The sequence below is a fragment of the Dendrobates tinctorius genome, unplaced genomic scaffold, assembly GCF_039654945.1.
Source record: "Dendrobates tinctorius isolate UK_male_01 unplaced genomic scaffold, ASM3965494v1 ptg000226l, whole genome shotgun sequence".
In the NCBI taxonomy this organism is placed as follows: Eukaryota; Metazoa; Chordata; class Amphibia; order Anura; family Dendrobatidae; genus Dendrobates; species Dendrobates tinctorius.
The window spans coordinates 4385639-4407741 of record NW_027361893.1 but is presented as its reverse complement, the minus strand read 5'-3'; the positions used below and the strand labels follow the sequence as shown (position 1 = coordinate 4407741).

At 45.7% G+C, this 22103-nt stretch overlaps 2 protein-coding genes across 6 annotated transcripts in view; both read left to right on the top strand.

Annotated features, from left to right (window-relative positions):
• Nucleotides 1-22103, top strand: part of LOC141059241 (uncharacterized) — a 464918-nt gene that overhangs the window by 102153 nt on the left and 340662 nt on the right. The gene's annotated exons all lie outside the window — the stretch shown is intronic.
• LOC141059256 (uncharacterized) overlaps nt 7629-22103 on the top strand; it is a 40729-nt gene continuing 26254 nt past the window's right edge. The window contains exons 1-8 of one of the 4 annotated variants that reach the window (XM_073555570.1): nt 7629-7821; nt 9286-9386; nt 17871-18054; nt 20453-20602; nt 20732-20911; nt 20995-21118; nt 21202-21299; nt 21516-21606. In XM_073555570.1, the coding sequence (XP_073411671.1) occupies nt 20525-20602; nt 20732-20911; nt 20995-21118; nt 21202-21299; nt 21516-21606 (571 nt within the window). In that variant the 5' untranslated portion in view covers nt 7629-7821; nt 9286-9386; nt 17871-18054; nt 20453-20524. Of the gene's footprint in view, nt 7822-9285; nt 9387-17870; nt 18174-20452; nt 20603-20731; nt 20912-20994; nt 21119-21201; nt 21300-21515; nt 21607-22103 lie in introns of those variants that run through there. The other 3 variants (XM_073555571.1, XM_073555569.1, XM_073555568.1) reach the window with 3 other exon arrangements.

Sequence of the window (22103 nt, the reverse complement as noted above, 5' to 3'; positions counted from 1 at the left end):
AAATTCATAAAATGCTGGCATTTGTTCATTCTGCATCCCAAAAAGCAGAATAAAAAGTGATCAAAAAATGTAGCGTGCCCGAAAATGGTACCAATAAAAACATCAACTCGTCCCGCAAAAAATAAGACCTCACATGACTCTGTGGATCAAAATATGGAAAAATTACAGCTCTCAAAATGTGCTGATGCAAAAACTATTTTTACAATAAAAAGCGTCTTTTAGCGTGACAGCCGCCAAACATAAAACCCCACCATAAATAGTAAATCAAACCCCCCTTTATCACCCCCTTAGTTAGGGAAAAATAATAAAATTTAAAAATTTATTTATTTCCATTTTCCCGTTAGGGCTAGGGTTAGGGTTAGGGCTGAGATTAGGGTTAGGGGTGTGTTGGGGTGAGGGTTGGAGTTAGAATTGGGGGGTTTCCACTGTTTGGGCACATCAGGGGCTCTCCAAATGCAATATGGCATCTGATCTCAATTCCAGCCAATTCTGTGTTGAAAAAGTGAAACGGTGCTCCTTCCCTTTCAAACTCTGCCATGCGCCCAAACAGTAGTTTATCCCCACATATCAGCGTGATCAGGACAAATTGTAGAACAATTTTTGGGGTCCAATTTCTCCTGTTACCCTTGGGAAAATAACTTGGGGCAAAAATATTTTTGTGGAAAAAAATGAGCTTTTTATTTTTACGGCTCTATGTTATAAACTTCTGTGAAGCACTTGGGGGTTCAAAGTGCTCACAACACATCTAGATAAGTTCCTTGGGGGGTCTAGTTTCCAAAATAGGGTCACTTGTGGGGGGTTTCAACAGTTGGGGGCTCTCCAAATGCGACATGACACCCACAGACCATTCCATCAAAGTCTGCATTCCAAAATGTCACTACTTCCCTTCCAAGCCCCGACGTGTGCCCATACAGTAGTTTTCTCCCACATATGGGGTATCAGCGTGTTCAGGATAAATTGGACAACACCTTTTGGGGTCCAATTTCTCCTGTTACCCTTGGGAAAATAAAAAAAATTGGGGACTAAAAGATCATGTTTGTGGAAAAAATATGATTTTTTTATTATCACGCCCGGGCGTTACAAACGTCTATGAAGCACTTGGGGGGTTCTAAGTGCTCACCCCACACCTAGATAAGGTCCTTGGGGGGTCTAGTTTCCCAAATGGGGTCACTTGTGGGGGGTTTCTACAGTTTATGCACATCAGGGGCTCTCCAAAGGCAACATGACACCCACAGACCATTCCTTCAAAGTCTGCATTCCAAAACGTCACTACTTGCTTTCCGAGCCTCGATGTGTGCCCATACAGTAGTTTTCTCCCACATATGGGATATCAGCGTAGATTAGGCTTAGGGGTGTGTTGGGGTTAGGGTTAGAGTTAGAATTGGGGGTTTCCACTGTTTAGGCACATTAAGGGTTCTCCAAACTCAACATGGCGTCGGATCTCATTTCCAGCCAATTCTGCGTTGAAAAAGTCAAACGGTGCTCCTTCCATTCCGAGCTCTGCCATGCGCCCAAACAGTGGTTTACCCCCACATATGGGGTATCAGCCTACTCAGGACAAATTGCTCAACAAATTTTGGGGTCCAATTTCTCCTGTTACCCTTAGGAAAATAAAAAATTGGGGGCAAAAATATTATCTGTGGAAAAAAATATGATTTTTTTATTTTTATGTCTCTACGTTATAAACTTCTATGAAGCACTTGGGGGGTTCTAAGTGCTCACCCCACATCTAGATAAGTTCCTTGGGGGGTCTAGTTTCCCAAATGGGGTCACTTGTGGGGGGTTTTTACAGTTTATGCACATCAGGGGCTCTCCAAAGGCAACATGACACCCACAGACCATTCCATCAAAGTCTGCATTCCAAAACGTCACTACTTGCTTTCCGAGCCTCGATGTGTGCCCATACAGTAGTTTTCTCCCACATATGGGATATCAGCGTAGATTAGGCTTAGTGGTGTGTTGGGGTTAGGGTTAGAGTTAGAATTGGGGGTTTCCACTGTTTAGGCACATTAGGGGTTCTCCAAACTCAACATGGCGTCGGATCTCATTTCCAGCCAATTCTGCGTTGAAAAAGTCAAACGGTGCTCCTTCCATTCCGAGCTCTGCCATGCGCCCAAACAGTGGTTTACCCCCACATATGGGGTATCAGCCAACTCAGGACAAATTGCTCAACAAATTTTGGGGTCCATTTTCTCCTGTTACCCTTGGGAAAATAAAAAATTGGGGGCAAAAATATTATCTGTGGAAAAAAATATGATTTTTTTATTTTTATGTCTCTATGTTATAAACTTCTGTGAAGCACTTGGGGGTTCAAAGTGCTCACCACACATTTAGATAAGTTCCTTGGGGGGTCTAGTTTCCAAAATGGGGTCACTTGTGGGGGGTTTCCACTGTTCAGGCACATCAGGGACTCTCCAAACGCGACATGGCGCCAGATCTCAATTCCAGCCAATTTTGCGTCAAACGGTGCTCCTTCCCTTCCGTGTTCTGCCATGCGTCCAAACAGTGGTTTACCCCCACATATGGGGTATCAGCGTATTCGGGACAAATTGCACAATAACTTTTGGGGTCCTGTTTCCCTTGGGAAAATAACAATTGGGGGTGAAAAGATCATTTTTGTGGAAAGAATATGATTTTTTAATTTTACGGCTGTACGTTATAAACTTCTGTAAAACCCATGGGGGTTCAAAGTTCTCCCCACACATCTAGATGAGTTCCTTGGGGGGGTCTAGTTTCTAATATGGTGTCATTTGTGGGGGGTTTCCACTGTTTAGGCACATAAGGGGCTCTCCAAACATGACATAGCGTCCGATCTCAATTCCAGCCAATTTTGCGTTCAAAAAGTCAAACGGCACTCATTCCCTTTCGAGCTCTGCCATGCGCCAAAACAGTGGTTCCCCCCCACATATCAGGTATCAGTGTACTCAGGACAAATTGTACAATAACTTTTGTGGTCTAATTTCTCCTGTTACCCTTGGTAAAATAGAAAAAAATTGGACCTGAAATAATTTTTTTGTGAAAAAAAGTTAAATGTTCATTTTTTTTAAACATTCAAAAAATTCCTTGAAGCACCTGAAGGGTTAATGAACTTCTTGAATGTGGTTTTGAGCACCTTTAAGGGTGCAGTTTTTAGAATAGTGTCACTTTTGGATATTTTCTATCCTATAGACCCCTCAAAGTGACTTCAAATGTGATGTCGTCCCTAAAGAAAAAATGTTGTTGCAAAAATGAGAAATCGTTGGTCAACTTTTAACCCTTATAACTTCCTAACAAAAAAAAATTTAATTTCAAAATTGTGCTGATGTAAAGTAAACATATGGGAAATGTTACTTATTGTAACGCCGGTGTGTTTGTACTTTGCTACCTCGTCGTTACTCTGCATGTCTCTGCATTAGCCCTTTGCTCCTTTCCCCCTAACTTGCAGCAATACTGTTCTCTGTTACCTATATGGATGCTGCTCAGTTCCCTGCTCCACTGCGTAGCCGTACATGCGTGTGGCTCCGCTGCTCTGCATGACGACTCGCGGTCCCTGGCTGCCGCTGTGGAAAGCTATCCGTGGATTAAAAGGTCCTCTGCACTGTGTATGGCTTGCCACGTGTGTTCAGGCTTGCAGCCCTGTCAGATGTCCTTTGCAATGCTGATTTATCTGGCTGTGCTTAGGGTGCACATGGCCACACCTCCCCTGCTTTTATGAGGAATGGGAGTGTGCTACAATTGCTGCTCCAGCCTATCACTGTGAGGCAGCGCCTATATAAAAGTTCCCTGCCCTGAGGGGCTGGGCCAGAGCATTGCCTTATGTCTCTGTAGTTTGCCATGTCTGTGGGGTGTCTAGCACCTGTCCTGCTTGCCTGCAGTTCTACATGAGCTGATGCCTGTCTTGCTGCCCTCCAGCAGCATATCCTGGCCCTTGATCCTGGCTGCCCTTCCAGGAGGCAGAATATCCTTGTAACAGCATCTTGCTATCTCGGGTACCTCCTTCAGTACCACCCCGTGTTTCCAGAGGTCCACTCTGCTTTGGCTGGAGTCTGAATGAAGGACGCTGGCTGGAATTCCTTGGTTACAATGGGCGCATATAAAAGATCACTGCTTCTCCACGTATTTCCAGTCTGACAACACTTTACTCACAGGACACAGAATATATCACACAGATACAGAGGGCAGGCCAATAGAAAAGCGGCAGGCCAGACATACATTACAATAGCCGCAGGTGGCTGGAGCCTGCCGATTTTTACTGTGGGAATTACAAAGGTGGGGGGGCGGCTGGGCACAGCCTGTGGGCTGATGCACTAGGGACATGCATCTCACATGGAACCTATTATACATACATATAACTGCACAACATATTCTGGGTGCTGAGTGGTTCCGTAACAAGTAACACGGCTCCCCTTTTCAGCGACGCGATCGGCATACACAGTCTGATCCTTAACGGATCGGTTTGGGGATGACCGAAGTTTATGGGGTTGGTACAAGTTCCGTTTTTCGACTTAGTCCATCGGCGTTACTGTTTTGTTTGCCGGGTCTGTAGTGGATGGTGAAGTCTAGAGGTTGTAGGGCTAAACTCCACCGCAGCAATCTGGCGTTGTCTCTGGAGACCCGATTAAGCCAGACTAGGGGATTATGGTCCGATAGGAGGGAAAACTGTTGTCCATACAATTATGGTTGCAACTTTTTGAGTGCCCATACTACCGCCAGGCACTCCTTCTCGATGGCCGCATAGCTTACTTCACGAGGCATTAGTTTCCGACTCAGGTAAGCTACCGGGTGTTCTTGGCCGTCCGGCCCGACTTGGCTCAGTGCTGCCCCCCAATCCAAACATAGAAGTGTCTGTGTGAACAAGGAAACGTTTAGTTGGATCGGGTCCGGCGAATACAGGGGTAATGGTGAGGGCGTCCTTTAGTTGGCAGAAGGCTTCCTCACACTCTGGGGTCCAGGTTACAAGGCGGGGGAGGTTCTTACTGGTCAGATCAGTGAGGGGCTTGGCTACGCTGCTGTAATTGGGAACGAATTTCCTGTAATACCCCGCTATCCCTAGAAACGCCATGACCTGGGTTTTAGTGTGTGGGGTGGGCCATTTGGCTATGGCCTCAATCTTGGCTGGTTCTGGTCGCTGTTTCCCACTTCCCACCCAATGCCCTAAATACTGAACCTCTGCTTTGCCCACGTGACACTTGTATGGGTTCAGGGTGATTCCGGCTTGGTGGATCCTGTCCAATACTGTCTCTAGGTGATATAGATGCTCTTCCCATGTCGCACTGTAGATGGCAATGTCGTCCAGGTAGGCACAAGCATAGTCCTGGAGACCATCCAGAAGCCGGTCAGCCAGCCTTTGGAAGGTCGCCGGGGCATTCTTCATCCCGAATGGCATAACTCGGAACTGGAATAAGCCAAACAGGGTGACAAATGCCGACTTGGGAATAGCATATCCCTGAGGAAGGTGCCAAGAAGGGCGCCGAAACGCGTAGGAGGAAATAAAGGAGTACACTGCTACAACATCTTGCATCCCAGGTGATTTGTGAATCTCGGCAGCGCGGACTGCAACACACCCTGCTTCACACAACTTTCTGAAGACTTGGGAATAGCGTCAGGACTAAGGGGAATCTGCCAGTAGACTTTGCATAGATCTATGGTGGTCAAATACTTTGCCCCCACCAGCCGGTTTAACAACTCATCCACACGCGGCATGGGATATGCATCCGTCACTGTTTTCTCATTGAGATTACGATAGTCTACACAAAACCGTGTGGTCCCATCCTTCTTGGGCACTAACACTACGGGGAATGCCCAGGGACTATCCGACTCTTCAATGACCCCTAAACGCAACATCTCTTGTACAGACTCAGGGACGCAGAAGGGGTTTTGTCGCAGGGGGGTCTGATCCTGGGCCATTTACCCCAACGGCTGATTATAGTCAAGGCTCCACTTGGTACACGTTGTACACACACAGCTCGGCTCTGTACACCTCATACACACACAGCTCCACTCCGCACATCTTGTACACACGCGGCTCCGCTCCGTACACATTGTAGACACACGGCTCCGCTTTGTACACTTCAAACACACACGGCTCCGCTCGGTAAATCTCGTACACACACGGCTCTGCTCTGTACACCTTGCATCCGCTTGGCTCTGCTCCGTTCACCTCGTACACACACGGCTCCGCTCTGTACACCTCGTACACATGCAGCTCCGCTCCGTACACCTCGTACACACAAGGCTCCACTCCGTACACATGCAGCTCTGCTCCGTACACTTCGCACACACGGATCTGCTCCGTACACCTCGTACACACACGACTAAGCTCCGTACACCTCGTACACACACGGCTCCGCTCTGTACACCTCGTACACACATGGCTCCGCTCCATACACCTCGTACACACGCAACTCCACTCCGTACACCTCGTACACACAAGATTCCGCTCTGTACACCTCGTACATACACGGCTCCGCTCCGTACACCTCGTACACACGCAGCTCCGCTCCGTACACCTCGTACACATGCGGCTCTGCTCCGTACACCTCGTACACATACAACTCCGCTCCGTACACCTCGTACACACACGAATCCGCTCCGTACACCTCGTACACACACGAATCCGCTCCGTACATCTCGTACACACACGGCTCCGCTCCGTACACCTCGTACACACGCAGCTCCACTCCGTACACCTCGTACACACGCAGCTCCGCTCCGTACAATTCATACACACACGGCTCCGCTCCGTACACCTCGTACACACACGGCTCCTCTCCGTACACTTCGTACACACACGGCTCTGCTCCGTACACCTCATACACACGGCTCTGCTCCGTACACCTCGTACACACACGGCTCTGCTCCGTACACCTCGTACACACACGGTTCTGCTCCGTACACCTCGTACACACGCGGCTCCGCTCCGTACACCTCGTACACACGCGGCTCCGCTCCGTACACCTCGTACAAACGCGGCTTCGCTCCGTCCACCTCGTACACACGCGGCTCCGCTCCGTACACCTCGTACACACGCGGCTTCGCTCCGTACACCTAGTACACACGCGGCTCCGCTCCGTACACCTCGTACACACACAGCTCCACACCGTACACACACGGCTCTGCTCCGTACACCTCGTACACACACGGCTCAGCTCCGTACACCTCGTACACACACAGCTCCACACCATACACACACGGCTCTGCTCCGTACACCTCGTACACACACGGCTCTGCTCCTTACACCTCGTACACACACGGCTCCGCTCCGTACACCTCGTACACACGCGGCTCTGCTCCGTACACCTCGTACACACACGGCTTCGCTCCGTACACCTCGTACACATACGGTTCTGCTACATCCACACTGTAAACCCCTCCTGACCCCACACATAAACGTCCCCTCATCCAGCACCATGACAACCAGCACAGCAGAGTCCTGCATACACTGAGGCCCCTGATCATGTGACCTCTGACTCCTCCCCTCCTGTGACCTCATCACAGGTCCTGTGCGCACAGAGCAGCCATATATGTGGAGGGATGTGGAGATTCCCCATTACTGGCGCATTAATACTAGAAGTATATTGCACCGTCTACAGCAGAGTGGCTGTGATGAGGAGTTCAGAATATCACCTCCAACCCACACACAGCTGCTTCCTTCCATCAGCCAGCAGATAACTCAGTCCCCGCCCCTTCCGGTGACGTCATCTCCTCACAGGAACCTCCAGCTGGAAACTCCTTTCTCATGTCCCGGTGTGCGGCTCTGCGGGTGGAGGTCAGTACTAATGTGCGGTCCGGCTCTGCGGGTGGAGGTCAGTACTGATGTGCGGTCCGGCTCTGCGGGTGGAGGTCAGTACTAGTGCATAGCTACCAACCATCCCGATTCTCGCGGGACAGTCCCGTTTTTGACACCCCCCACCCGTGTCCCGCCCTGGACTCTATTTCCCACATTGCACTGAGCCGCCACGCCCCCCCATGCACCGACCCCATCCTCGCCCTCCCAGAGACCCATTGCAGCCTGCAATGACGTTGTTGGCTGTTCTGTGGCTGCGCGCACTGGACCTGTGATGAGGTCACAGGAGGGGAGGAGTCAGGGGTCACATGATCAGGGGCCTCCTGTCTGCAGGACTCTGCTGTGCTGGTTGTCATGGTGCTGGATGGGATAAGTTTCTGTATGGGGTCAGGAGGGGTTTACAGTGTGGCTGGCAATCGCCACTTGTAAGAGAAAGTTCTTACTGAGAGAGCTGGAAGAGCCGGAAAAAGTTGTAGACAATCTTCTTATTGAGCTGAGGTCGAAGTTTATTGAGAGATACACGGCAGAACAGGACAGATAATCAGGAAAGTTGAAGCATGCAGGCAAAAAAAGGAATTCAGACGGGCAGAGATTCGCTGTGAAGTCTGGTGGTGAAAAGGCCCTTTAGCCTGGCCATGGTGAGGCACAGCGGCATGATGGCGGTGGAATGGCCCCGAGCAACAGTAACAGGGGATTTTTTTACATAATGCTAGCAATGAAAGCTGCATTTTGCCGCAGAGGGTGTCTACATTATCATTCTAAGGCATTTACATGATAATTCTAGAGAAACGTGTGCTTCACAACAAAGAATATAATGACATAATAAGAAGACATTAATTAACGTTTCCCCAAACACTAAAACTCATAGAATTCAATATTCTCTCTAGCTACTGTTATTAATCTTATCACTACTTTCAGGCTTGATCCATAAATTCATGCATTTGACATTTTAATGAGTTTGTTCTTTTTACCAACACTATCACGTATACACCCATTGACCATATATTTGGTAACCCTATTGATCCAATCTTGCTCTATGCACGTCTGCTGAGGTTGCTAAGAGACATGGTCTCATTTTCCATCCTCCATTTGAAGTACATTTTATTAGTTCTTTAGTAAAAGTGGAATCTTCTCCTAACTTCCACAAGATGGCTGCCTAGCTCATCATGGCCGCTCAGTATATTACAGCTGACCATTTTCTTACAAGTCCCCCTCTTGTACTCTATCCAGAGTACAACATACAGTACTGTAATATTCATGGGTGAATTATTGAAAATAAGAATATTGAGGTAATTCAGCACTTTATGCATGTGAGGGCAAAATTCCCTAAAAATAGCACAAACACATAATAAAAAAATAATTCAAATATTAGTCCCCAAAAGTAAATTGCACAATAATTAAGTCTATTGATCTTTTTCTTCTCATTCTTTGGCTTCTGGACTTTCCTGATCTTCTCCCCCTCTCACACTATCAGAGTCCCACTGTATAGTGTGAAACATCTTCTCCTGATCATCCAATAGGTCCATGGCCCCAGGAGTCGAATATGAAAATCTTCGGCTGACCTGAAGAAAATAGAAAAAAAAGTGGAGTATCAGTCCTTACCAGAAGTCTACACTGATTGGTATGAACAATTTTGACACCCTTGTCTCTTGATTTGCTACTTCTCCGTACTCCCAAAACTGTAGGACCTATGATCTGAGTGACAACAATTAGCTTCCCAGGGTCCTATCGTCCTGAAATTTTTAACCCTAACCTAAGCTTCTTTAACAAATGTAGACTTGTAGAATTGTCAGTGGGGTCTGGAAAATTAAGGAATCAAATCCCACTATATGTTTTACTTGATTCATAGTCCAGTGCACGCCCAGTAGGTGCTTCATGCACAAAGTGAATCCTTTCTCCACGGGTGTAAGCAACCTAGAGTAGTAACCTAGGGCATACAGCTGACTAGACACTTGTGGGCTTTCTTTGGGCCATTTTTGTAGAAGCACAGAAGAAATAGAGAAATCACCGGTGTGAGTGTGAATGTAAAATGGCTGGGAAGGGTCAGGATTATCCAATGCAGTAGCTGCCGTAAGGGCGCGCTTCAATCCCTCAAAAGCCTGTAAGGCTGCTCCCTCTATATTGACAGGGGCAAAGTCATCATCAACATTTTTCAATAAATCCTACAATGGTTTAGCCAGATAAGCGAAATCTTCAATATATTCTCTGGAAAAATTGATAAGACCCAAAAATTTTTGGAGCTCAGTAATATTAGTTGGTATGGGGACAGCTTGAATAGCTTTAACCCTGTCATGCATGGGTTTCTTTCCTTCTGCTGAGACAGACACACCCAGAAATTTAACCTCTGATTTCATCAATTGTACTTTGTCTAGACTCATTTTGAGTCCTACATCTTGTAAAGCCTGACAAACATTTCCAAGGGTTTCTCTGTGTTCACATTCATCGACAGTTTGAATCAATAAATCATCCACATACTGTAAGACTTTGTCCCCGTAGCCAAGGGGTTCTAACACCTGAGCCAATGCCTGATGGAAATACACAGGAGAACTGTGAAATCCCATGGGCAACCGCATGAACAAGTATTGCACATCCTCCAAAATGAATGCGAAGCGGAGGGCAGATTCAGGTGTTAGGGGTACTGAGAAAAAGCCATTTGAAATGTCCAAGCTAAAAAACACTTTACAATCACTCCTCAGCTGTGACATAACTTCAGGGACAGATGCAACAAGGTGAGCAGCTGAGGGAGTGTACTTATTTACAAGTCTCAGGTCTACTACCATTCGAAAACTGCCATCTTCCTTTTTACAGGTAGAATAGGACTGTTACATGGGGAATTACCTTTCACGACAACACCTTGCTTTTCCAATTCACTGACTGCAACCCTTATGTAAGGGATGGCGTCCTCAGGAATATGGTACTGACTAGTGTTGAGCATTCCGATACCGCAAGTATCGGGTATCGGCCGATACTTGCTGTATCGGAATTCCGATACCGACTTCCGATATTTTTTCAATATCGGAATTCGGCATCGGAATCGGAAGTTCAGTTGATTGACGGCCTGACGTCATCATGATGCGCGGTGTGTGCGCATCATGATGCGCCGTCATTTCGGGCCTTCCGGGGGTCTCTGCCGGCCTGCCGGGGGGCTGTGCCGGCCTGCCGGGGGGCTGTGTGGACTGCACGGGGTCTGTACCGGCCTGCCGGTGGTCTGTGCACCCTGTGGGGGTCTGTACCGGCCTGCCGGGGGGCTGTGCCGGCCTGCCGGGGGGCTGTGCTGATGTCCGGGGGTCTGTGCAAGCATCGTCCGATGGGACTACAAGTCCCATCGGGCGATGCCTGCTACCATGACAGTGATTGACACATTAGCCAATGATGGGACAGTAGTAGTCCCATCATCCGGCTAATGTGTTAAATGTTAAAAAAAAAAAAAAAATACTACATACATACTACATGCATGCTACATACATACTACATGCTACATACATACTACATATATACTACATACATACTACATACATGCTACATACATACTACATGCATGCTACATACATACTACATACATACTACATGCATGCTACATACATACTACATATATACTACATACATGCTACATACATACTGCATGCTACATACATACTACATACATACTACATGCATGCTACATACATACTACATATATACTACATGCATGCTACATACATACTACATGCTACATACATACTACATATATACTACATACATACTACATACATGCTACATACATACTGCATGCTACATACATACTACATACATACTACATACATACTACATGCATGCTACATACATACTACATGCATGCTACATACATACTACATGCATGCTACATGCATGCTACATACATACTACATGCTACATACATACCACATACATACTACATACATACTACATACTACATATATACTACATGCATGCTACATACATACTACATGCTACATACATACCACATACATACTACATACATACTACATACATACTACATGCTACATACATACTACATATATACTACATGCATGCTACATACATACTACATGCTACATACATACCACATACATACTACATACATGCTACATATATACTACATGCATGCTACATACATACTACATATATACTACATGCATGCTACATACATACTACATGCTACATGCATGCTACATACATACTACATACATACTACATGCTACATACATACCACATATATACTACATACATACAATACATTCATACAATACATACATAGACATACAGTACATATAACATAGAGTAACATACTTACCAATACTTGTCACATTGTTCCCCGAAGCCATTGTCTTTTCCGGAATAAATATTAACATAACAAACCACAAAAATACTCACCCACGATCCGAAGCAGTCCACGAGTGTGTCCCACGACGATCTTGGGTAGAGAACTGCAGCATCAGATGATGCTGCCGTTCTCTACGGGCTGCAGGAATCCAATGACGGAAGGTAGGTATCCTTCCGCACTGTATTCCTCCGCCACTTAAAAAAAAAAAAGTCCCTAGTCTCACTTTATGCCATTGCTGCGTGGGAATTTCCCACACAGCAATGGCATAAAGTGAGACTAGGGACTTTTTTTTTTTTTAAGTGGCGGAGGAATACAGTGCGGAAGGATACCTACCTTCCGTCATTGGATTCCTGCAGCCCGTAGAGAACGGCAGCAACAGCTGATGCTGCAGTTCTCTACCCAAGATCGTCGTGGGACACACTCGTGGACTGCTTCGGATCGTGGGTGAGTATTTTTGTGGTTTGTTATGTTAATATTTATTCCGGAAAAGACAATGGCTTCGGGGAACAATGTGACAAGTATTGGTAAGTATGTTACTCTATGTTATATGTACTGTATGTCTATGTATGTATTGTATGAATGTATTGTATGTATGTAGTATATATGTGGTATGTATGTAGCATGTAGTATGTATGTAGTATGTATGTGGTATGTATGTAGCATGTAGCATGCATGTAGTATGTATGTAGCATGCATGTAGTATATATGTAGTATGTATGTAGCATGTAGTATGTAGCATGCATGTAGTATATATGTAGTATGTATGTAGCATGTAGTATGTATGTAGCATGCATGTAGTATATATGTAGTATGTATGTAGCATGTAGTATGTATGTAGCATGCATGTAGTATGTATGTAGCATGCATGTAGTATGTATATGGTATGTATGTAGCATGTAGTATGTATGTAGCATGCATGTAGTATATATGTGTTATGTATGTGGTATGTATGTAGCATGCATGTAGTATGTATGTAGTATGTATGTAGTATGTATGTAGTATATATGTAGTATGTATGTAGCATGTAGTATATATGTAGTATGTATGTAGCATGTAGTATGTATGTAGTATGTATGTAGCATGCATGTAGCATGCAGTATGTATGTAGCATGCATGTAGTATATATGTAGTATGTATGTAGCATGTAGTATGTAGCATGCATGTAGTATATATGTAGTATGTAGCATGTAGTATGTATGTAGCATGCATGTAGTATATATGTGTTATGTATGTAGCATGTAGCATGCATGTAGTATGTATGTAGTATATATGTGGTATGTATGTAGCATGCAGTATGTATGTAGCATGCATGTAGTATATATGTAGTATGTATGTTGCATGTAGTATTTATGTAGTATGAATGTAGCATGTATGTAGTATGTAGTATGAATGTAGCATGTATGTAGTATGCATGTTGTATGTATGTAGCATGTAATTTATTTTTTTTTTTTTTATTTTTTTTTTTTTTTACATTTAACACATTAGCCGGATGATGGGACTACTACTGTCCCATCATTGGCTAATGTGTCAATCACTGTCATGGTAGCAGGCATCGCCCGATGGGATTTGTAGTCCCATCGGACGATGCCTGCACAGACCCCCGGAGCCTGCACAGACCACCGGCAGGCCGGCACAGCCCCCCGGCAGGCCGGCACAGCCCCCCGGAGCCTGCACAGCCCCCCGGCAGGCCGGCACAGCCCCCCCGGAGCCTGCACAGACCACCGGCAGGCCGGCACAGCCCCCCGGCAGGCCGGCACAGCCCCCCGGAGCCTGCACAGCCCCCCGGCAGGCCGGCACAGCCCCCCCCGGCAGGCCGGCACAGCCCCCCCGGAGCCTGCACAGACCACCGGAGCCTGCACAGACCCCCTGGCAGGCCGGCACAGCCCCCCGAAAGGCCCGTACAGACCCCAGAGAGGCTGTACAAGGGCAGGAAAGGGTTTTTCTTATTCCGATACCGGAAGTCCCATAGACTTGAATGGGACTTCCGGTATCGGAATCGGCGATACCGATACTTTTTTTAAAGATCGGCCGATACCATCCGATACGATACTTTGAAGTATCGGACGGTATCGCTCAACTCTAGTACTGACGCTGGAAAGGTGGCAGTTTTTCACCATCAATTTTAACCTGAGTTTGCATCAACCCACAATCAGTTTTCTTTGAGATCCACAATTCAGGGAACCTTTGCTTCAATTCATTTTTCAAAGCATCATTGTCAGCATTTTCAACATTTTCATCAGTACATACTCCAAAACTAGCAATGGGTAATTTGTGACTCCCCTCATCCTCCTCCACAGGTACAATCACAGAACAGATAGTGGCTTCCTTATTCCGCCACAAGACTTTGTTACATAAATCAACAATTCCCATTGCTCCCAAAACATCAGGACCCAAAATAGTGGACCGTAACTGTGGGTTTACCCAGAAAGCGCATCGAAAGACCCCTTTGTTTCGATCCCCCTGTGTCCTGAAATCTCAGGTTTACTGGACGACTTTTTACTGCTTGAATACAGGAGCCCTCAAATCCTACCAACGTGGTAGTCTCAGGCAGTCCAGGGGGTGACTGCAATTTGTGTCGTGTTATTGAAACTGAGGCTCCTGTATCGATGAGGATGTCTTCCCAAGGCAGCCCCTCTATTCGCCCTCTCACATAAGGTCTCCCATCATTGCCCAGGGAAAAGGTGGGCAAGGAGGGCAAGGGGAACAGGGGTACACCCCATCAGTGTTACCTGCCGTGGGAAGCCCGAAAAATCCATCATCCCCATCTGAACACGGCTTCCGTCAAACAGCTGCCACCTCCGCCCCAAAGAGATCCTTAGTCAGGGTCCGGTCCACATGTTCCGATAGCTCCCTAATCAGTGGAGCATAGGGACGAGGTGGAGTGACCCCTCCCTGAATAGCATGGACCTCCGGGTGCGGATGAGTGAGAGCTATCGGGTAAAGAGCAGGAGCAGAAGGCTCCTGTGAGACTGGGTTAACCATTTGAAGACCATTATACTGCTGCTACTGCCTAGGGTCATTCACTGTTGGATACGGAGGTCTAACTCCAAAAGGTGGTCTAGAGAACTCCCGGGGCCGTTGGGGGTTAAATGGCTCCCAGGGTTCTCGGGGTACAATCCCTGGCACAAGGTTGGGACAAAAACGTCTAAAGTGTCCTAACTGTCTGCAAAAATAACACAAGGGAGGACCTCTCATGGGATTCCGTGGGGGCTCTGCCGAAGGGACCTGCCCATTCTGGGCAGCTGGCCGTACCCCCCTGGAATTCCTGGCCTCCCTGAATCAGCAGATACACCCCGAGGTGAATGGTATGCAAAAACATTAGACTCATCACCCTTCACCTCGGATTGCATCGTCCTAACATTAGTTAATAAAGCCTCCACCACGTCCTCAATAGTTTCCGCATTTTGCAAAACTCCTGATTTAAAGACCCCTTCCAAGGGAACCTTTTTTACAAATTGTTCCATCATAGCATAATTATCACCCTGGTCAATAGTATCTAAGGTCTTATCAAACACAACACACCAGGCTGCAACACATTTATCTGCCTCTATCCAGAGATCACTCCCCTTTCTAATTTTAAAGGAATCTAACAATGCCAGAGAGGGCTTTCTCCCCCCTAACTTCTGTGAGATCACAAACTTCATTCTTCCCTGCGGTTCTGTCAGATCACACTGAACTCCCTTCGCTTGCTGGGCTCTAAGATGGGACATGAACTCAGGGGGCACAAAAGACATGAAATAACGGGAAGCATCTTCCTTAGATTTAATTTGAAATTTATCTAGCCATGACTCAAAACCAAGAACATTACAAAACACTCCCTTACTTTCCTCCCAATTAGGCAAATTTTTAACAAATTTGAGATGGACCAGGGATATTTGGCCGGGGATTTTTCTTGGGGCTGAAGCAGCAGCAGCGTTAAATTTAAAGTCTACCTGGGATGAATCATCTCTTTCCTCCTTCTGCCATCTCTTTAGTCAACTGTGTCTGCATGTGTTGAAGATGCCGGGACAATCTATCCTGTGTGTCTGTGTGTTCCCTCAGCCAGTCTCCTATCATTGATTTCCATTCTGAGACTGTTTCTGCATCAGCCCCGCACTTCTCCACTGCAGACTCCATCTGTGCTATAAGTGCTCTCAAAGGCTCCAACTCAACCCCCTCCCTCTGTGTTTCCTCTGCTTGTTTTAATGTCTCATTCAGCTTTTCTAATCTCTCCCCATGCACTGTCCCAGCCCGGGTGATCCCATATACAAACTGCGGTGTAGGCTGCCTATCAAGAGCCTGATCAAAAGTCATGACTGTCTTACACAAAGCCGCTACTCGGCTATTAGTCTTCCCTAGCGAATTCTTTCTATCTAGTTCCCTGTTCTCTTTGGTAACCCAATGCATACAATTTAACCACGTGGTTTCCACATTAACCCCCTCCAGCTGGGGTGTGCCAGCATATTTCTCTGCTTCCGTAACCACTCAATATTTACAGTGGCCTACAAAGACGAATTTTACTCTGTTCTAGTATCAACAAATGCAATTTAAGCAGAATTAGATACTCACACCTCTCTCGGATGGAAGACCTCGTTGCAGACTGGGTTGACCAAAAATATCAAAAGAGGTGCAGCCGTGATTCCAGCCTCACTCGTTACGCTTGCCAAGCATCTCCCCATGCCCTTTTAAAGCTTCTTGCTACCCGGCACAAAAAAGTTCTCATGTCCTTGTAGATAACTTCTTCTTCTTAGTTGCACATATATTTTTATAGTCTTTTTTCTGTAGTTTTCATATAAGTATCGGGCAGGCGGTCTCGGAGCGATCACGAGAGCTTCTACTTCAGGCTGGATTCCTTTGATCGGTTTCACATGTGGCCACACGCGTTTTTTTGTTTTTTCTTCACTCTTCCAACCTCAAAGCCCTCATCTGCAAATTCTTCCAATGGTTCTTCTGGAGGCAGCTCTCTGGAGCCGCTCCTCCTGGCTGGCAATCGCCACTTGTAAGAGAAAGTTCTTACTGAGAGAGCTGGAAGAGCCGGAAAAAGTTGTAGACAATCTTCTTATTGAGCTGAGGTCGAAGTTTATTGAGAGATACACGGCAGAACAGGACAGATAATCAGGAAAGTTGAAGCATGCAGGCAAAAACAGGAATTCAGACGGGCAGAGATTTGCTTTGAAGTCTGGCGGTGAAAAGGCCCTTTAGCCTGGCCATGGTGTGGCACAGCGGCATGATGGCGGTGGAATGGCCCCGAGCAACAGTAACAGGGGATTTTTATACATAATGCTAACAAAGCTGCATTTTGCCGCAGAGGGTGTTTACATTATCATTCTAAGGCGTTTACATGATAATTCTAGAGAAACGTGTGGTTCACAGCAGAGAATATAATGACATAATACGAAGACATTAATTAACGTTTCCCCAAACACTAAAACTCATATAATTCAATATTCTCTCTAGTTACTGTTATTAATCTTATCACTACTTTCAGGCTTGATCCATAAATTCATGCATTTGACATTTTAATGAGTTTGTTCTTTTTACCAACACTATCACGTATACACACATTGACCATATATTTGGCAACCCTATTCCCCTATTGATCCAATCTTCCTCTATGCACGTCTGCTGAGGTTGCTAGGAGACATGATCTCATTTTACATCCTCCATTTGAAGTACATTTTATTAGTTCTTTAGTAAAAGTGGAATCTTCTCCTAACTTTCACAAGATGGCTGCCTAGCTCATCATGGCCGCTCAGTATATTACAGCTGACCATTCTCTTACAGCACGTGTACGAGGTGTACGAAGCGGAGCCGCACGTGTACCGAGCGGAGCCAAGTGTGTACGAGGCATACAAAGCGGGCTTTTCCCACGGACACAGGAGTACATGGTGGAGCTCCGAGGAGCACTTTAAAACTCGCACATGACGGTCCACCGGAAGTGATGTGCTGGAAGCTGAACGGAAATTAGGTAATTTCACGAGGAGATTGTGACGGAACCATTAATGCTTCAGATCCATCACCGTGTCCTCCTCCGTCAGCGCGGACAGCAGGATTGCCTTGGAATCGGGGATGCACCGTGAGGCTCAGGTCGGCATTGCAATGGGAGCCGGACTGCTATAGTATCTTTATAGAATATTTCTTTCTTTCTTTCTCTGTTCTTTCTTTCTCTCTGTTTCTTTCTCATTCTCTGTTCTGTCTTTCCCTCTCTTTTTCTTTCTCTCTCTCTGTTCCTTCTCTCTCGAATCTTTCTTTTTTCTTTCTCTCTGTTCTTTCTTTCCCCTCTTTCTTTCTTTCTTTCTTTCTTTCTCTCTCTGCTCTTTCTCTGTCTCTCTCTGTTCTCTCTTTCTTTCCCAGCTTTCTTTCTCTCTGTTCTTTCTTTCCCCTCTTTCTTTCTCTCTCTAGTCTTTCTCTTTCTTTTTCTTTCTTTCTTTCTTTCTTTCTTTCTTTCTTTCTTTCTTTCTGTCTCTCTGTTCTTTCTTTCCCCTCTTTCTCTATTGCTCTGTTCTTTCTTTCTTTCCCCTCTTTCTTTCTTTCTTTCTTTCTCTGTTCTTTTTTCTTTCTTTCTCTATTCTTTTTCTTTCCCCTCTTTCTTTCTCTCTCTGTTCTTTCTTTTTGTCTTCCCCTCTTTCTTACTTTCACCTTTCTTTCTTTCTTTCTCTCTCTCTGTTCTTTCTTTCTTTCTGTTCTCTTTCTGTTCTTTCTTTCCCCTCTTTCTTTCTATCCCCTCTTTCTATTTCTGTTCTTTCTTTCTTTATCTCTCTCTCTCTGTTTTTTTCTGTCCCCTCTTTCTTTCTCTCTCTGTTCTTTCTTCCTCTTTCTTTTTCTCTGTTCTTTCTTTCCCTTCTTTCTTTCTCTCTCTTCTTTCTTTCCCCTTTCTGTCTCTCTCTCTGTGTTTTCTTTCCCCTCTTTCTTTATTTATACTTCTTTCTCCTCTTTATTTCTCCCTGGTCTTTCTCTTTCTTTACTTCTTTCTCTCTCTCTCTGTTCTTTCTTTCCCCTCTTTCTTTCCCCTCTTTCTTTAGCTCTCCCTCTGTTCTTTTTTTCTTTCCCCTCTTTCTTTCTCTCTTTTCTTTCTTTCCCCTTTTTTTCTTCCTTTGTTCTTTCTTTTGCTCTCTGTTCTTTCTTTCCCCTCTTTCTCTCTCTCTGTTCTTCCTTTCTCTTTCTCTGTTCTTTCTCTCTCTGTTCTTTCTTTCTTTTTCTCTGTTCTTTCATTATTTCCCCTCTTTATTTTTCTCTGTTCTTTCCCCTTTCTTTCACTCTCTCTGTTCTTTCTTTCTCTCTCTGTTCTTTCTTTCTTTTTCTCTGTTCTTTCATTATTTCCCCTCTTTATTTTTCTCTGTTCTTTCCCCTTTCTTTCACTCTCTCTGTTCTTTCTTTCGCTCTCTCTGTTCTTTCCCCTCTTTCTTTCTCTCTCTGTTCTTTCTTTCGCTCTCTGTTCTTTCTTTCCCCTCTTTCTTTCTTTCTCTGTTCTTTCTTCTCTCTCTGTTCTTTCTTCTCTCTGTTCTTTCTCTCTCTGTTCTTTCTTTCTCTCTCACTCTTCTTTCTTTCTTTTTCTCTCTCTGTTTTCTTTCTTTCTTTTCCTTAGTACCAGTCAGTGTGCCCACAGTACCAGCCACTGTGCCCATAATGCCAGTCACTGTGCCCTCAGTTCCAGTCAGTGTGATCAGCAGTGCTAAATGGGTGCGGTTGAGCGTAGACATGGGCGTGACTATTTGTGAAATGAGTGTGGTCGGGGCAGGGTCTAAAATTGCAGCGCTGCGTGCACCGCTGCCTTTGTCCCTCTTTCCCTTCAAAAGTTGGGAGGTATGCTAGTGACGGGTGGTCCGACTCTGTGGGTGGAGGTCTGTACTAGTGATGAGCGGTCCGGCTCTGCGGGTGGAGGGTTGTACTAGAGACGGGCGGTCCGGCTCTGCGGTTGGAGGTCAGTACTAGTGATGGGCGATATGGCTGGGCGGGTGGAGGTCTGTACTGGTGATGGGCGGTCCGGCTCTGTGGGTGTAGGTCAGTACTGGTGATGGGCGGTCCGGCTCTGCGGGTGGAGGTCAGTACTGGTGATGGGTGGTCCGGCTCTGCGGGTGGAGCTCAGTACTAGTGACGGGTGGTCTGTTTCTGGGGTGGAGGTCAGTACTAGTGATGGGCAGTCCAGCTCTGGATGAGTCTATGAGAAACTTATTCAGCTGCTGACTCCGAGGAAGAAACTGCTTGTTGTCTGTGGCCTAAAATATATAGGTTTTCTTAGTAGATGTAAAGAAGAAAACTAAATGCTGTAAAATAATAAATCTCCTCATGTTTCCCTTATTATCTCCAGTAATTGTATTATTACACAGGATTTTTATGATGTGACATCAGCTCATCTTCTCATTCAGGTCTCTACAATATCGGATCCTCTCAGTGAAGATCTTCTACATAACAAAATTTGCCTGATTTACCCATCAAAGATGGATATGGACAGAGAAAAGATGGCAGAGAAAATATTACACCTCACCCTAGAGATCCTCTTCCAACTTACTGGAGAGGTGAGAGATTCTGATGACGTCACATTACATCATTTTTATCTATGGGAATAACAGATGGACAGAACTGGAGAGGTGTGGACTCTGGAAATGTCTGTAGTGAGATTTATTAATGTGTCTCTCCATAACCAGGATTACACAGTAGGGAAGAAGACCTCTAGTGAGCGCTGTCAGGACCCTGTGTCTGAGGGATGGGGAAGACTCCTGAGCCCAATCACGGGGCTTCCACCTCACCCCCTGATGTATGAGGACATCAATGACCAGAAGATCCTAGAACTCACCTACAAGATGATTGAGCTGCTGACTGGAGAGGTGACACTGCTGGGAATGCTGGGACATTATACAGTAACGCTATGAAGGGATCTGGGGGATGACGGTATCATTGAATGTGCCAGGTTCCTATAAGGTGTCAGGATGTCACTGTCTATTTCTCCATGGAGGAGTGGGAGTATTTAGGAGGACACAAAGATCTGTACAAGGACGTCATGATGGAGGTTCCCCAGCCCCTCGCATCACCAGGTAATGGACAGGACTAAATACACACGTCCTATAATTATCTGTATGTAAAGAATTAATTCAGTCTTTGAATGTGTTTCCTCCAGATCTATCCAGTAAGATGACAACACCAGAGAGATGTCCCCGTCCTCTTCTTCCACAGGACTGTAAACAAGAAGATCCCAATGTTCCCCAGGATCATCAGGTAGATGGAGATCATCAGGTAGATGGAGAGAAGGTGTCAGGAGATCTCCCCTATGAAGTGTAGATGGCTGTGAAGGTCTTGTGCTCAGTCTTGTTTTATCCCCCAGTATTACATGTTTTATACTTGTGTAATGAGAACGGTGGAGATGGCAGGATTAGAGCTGATCATAGATGTGACTTCTCCATCTGTCTGTGACTTTTACAATATTTGTTTCAGGGTGAAGATCTGACCCATATTAATACTACAGAGACATATGTGAGGGGAGATGAGCGGTGTAAAGAGGAGATTCCCACATATGACTACCCAGGTGAGTAGTAACCACTATATGCAGAGAAGTCACAGATTCTTCTCAGTCACCGGCTGTGGCTGCTTTATCGGTGGTGTAGTTCGGCCCTATTACCATTGTGATCATGGCAGGTACGCGGGATGCAGTGACGAGACGCAAGACGGTTTGAACTTTAGGTAATAACTTTTATAGATTAATACCGGTAGGGTTAGTCTAAGCAACCAAACAAATAACAGAAATTGTCCTTGCAAGGACTCAGTATAAGCAAACATTGGTGTAGAACACAACTACTCCGGCAAAGGCAGGTCACTATAAGGCCGCGGTATGACCGACTACGGGTCCTTAACAATAATAATAATAATAATAATAATAATAATAATAATTTTTATTTCTATAGCGCCAACATAAGTTAAGACAATTTAAACAGTGACTTTAGGAGTGAGGTCCCTCCTCGCAAGCTTGCAATCTACAAGGAAATGGGGGGGGACACAGTAGGCGAAAAGTGCTTGTTAATTCAG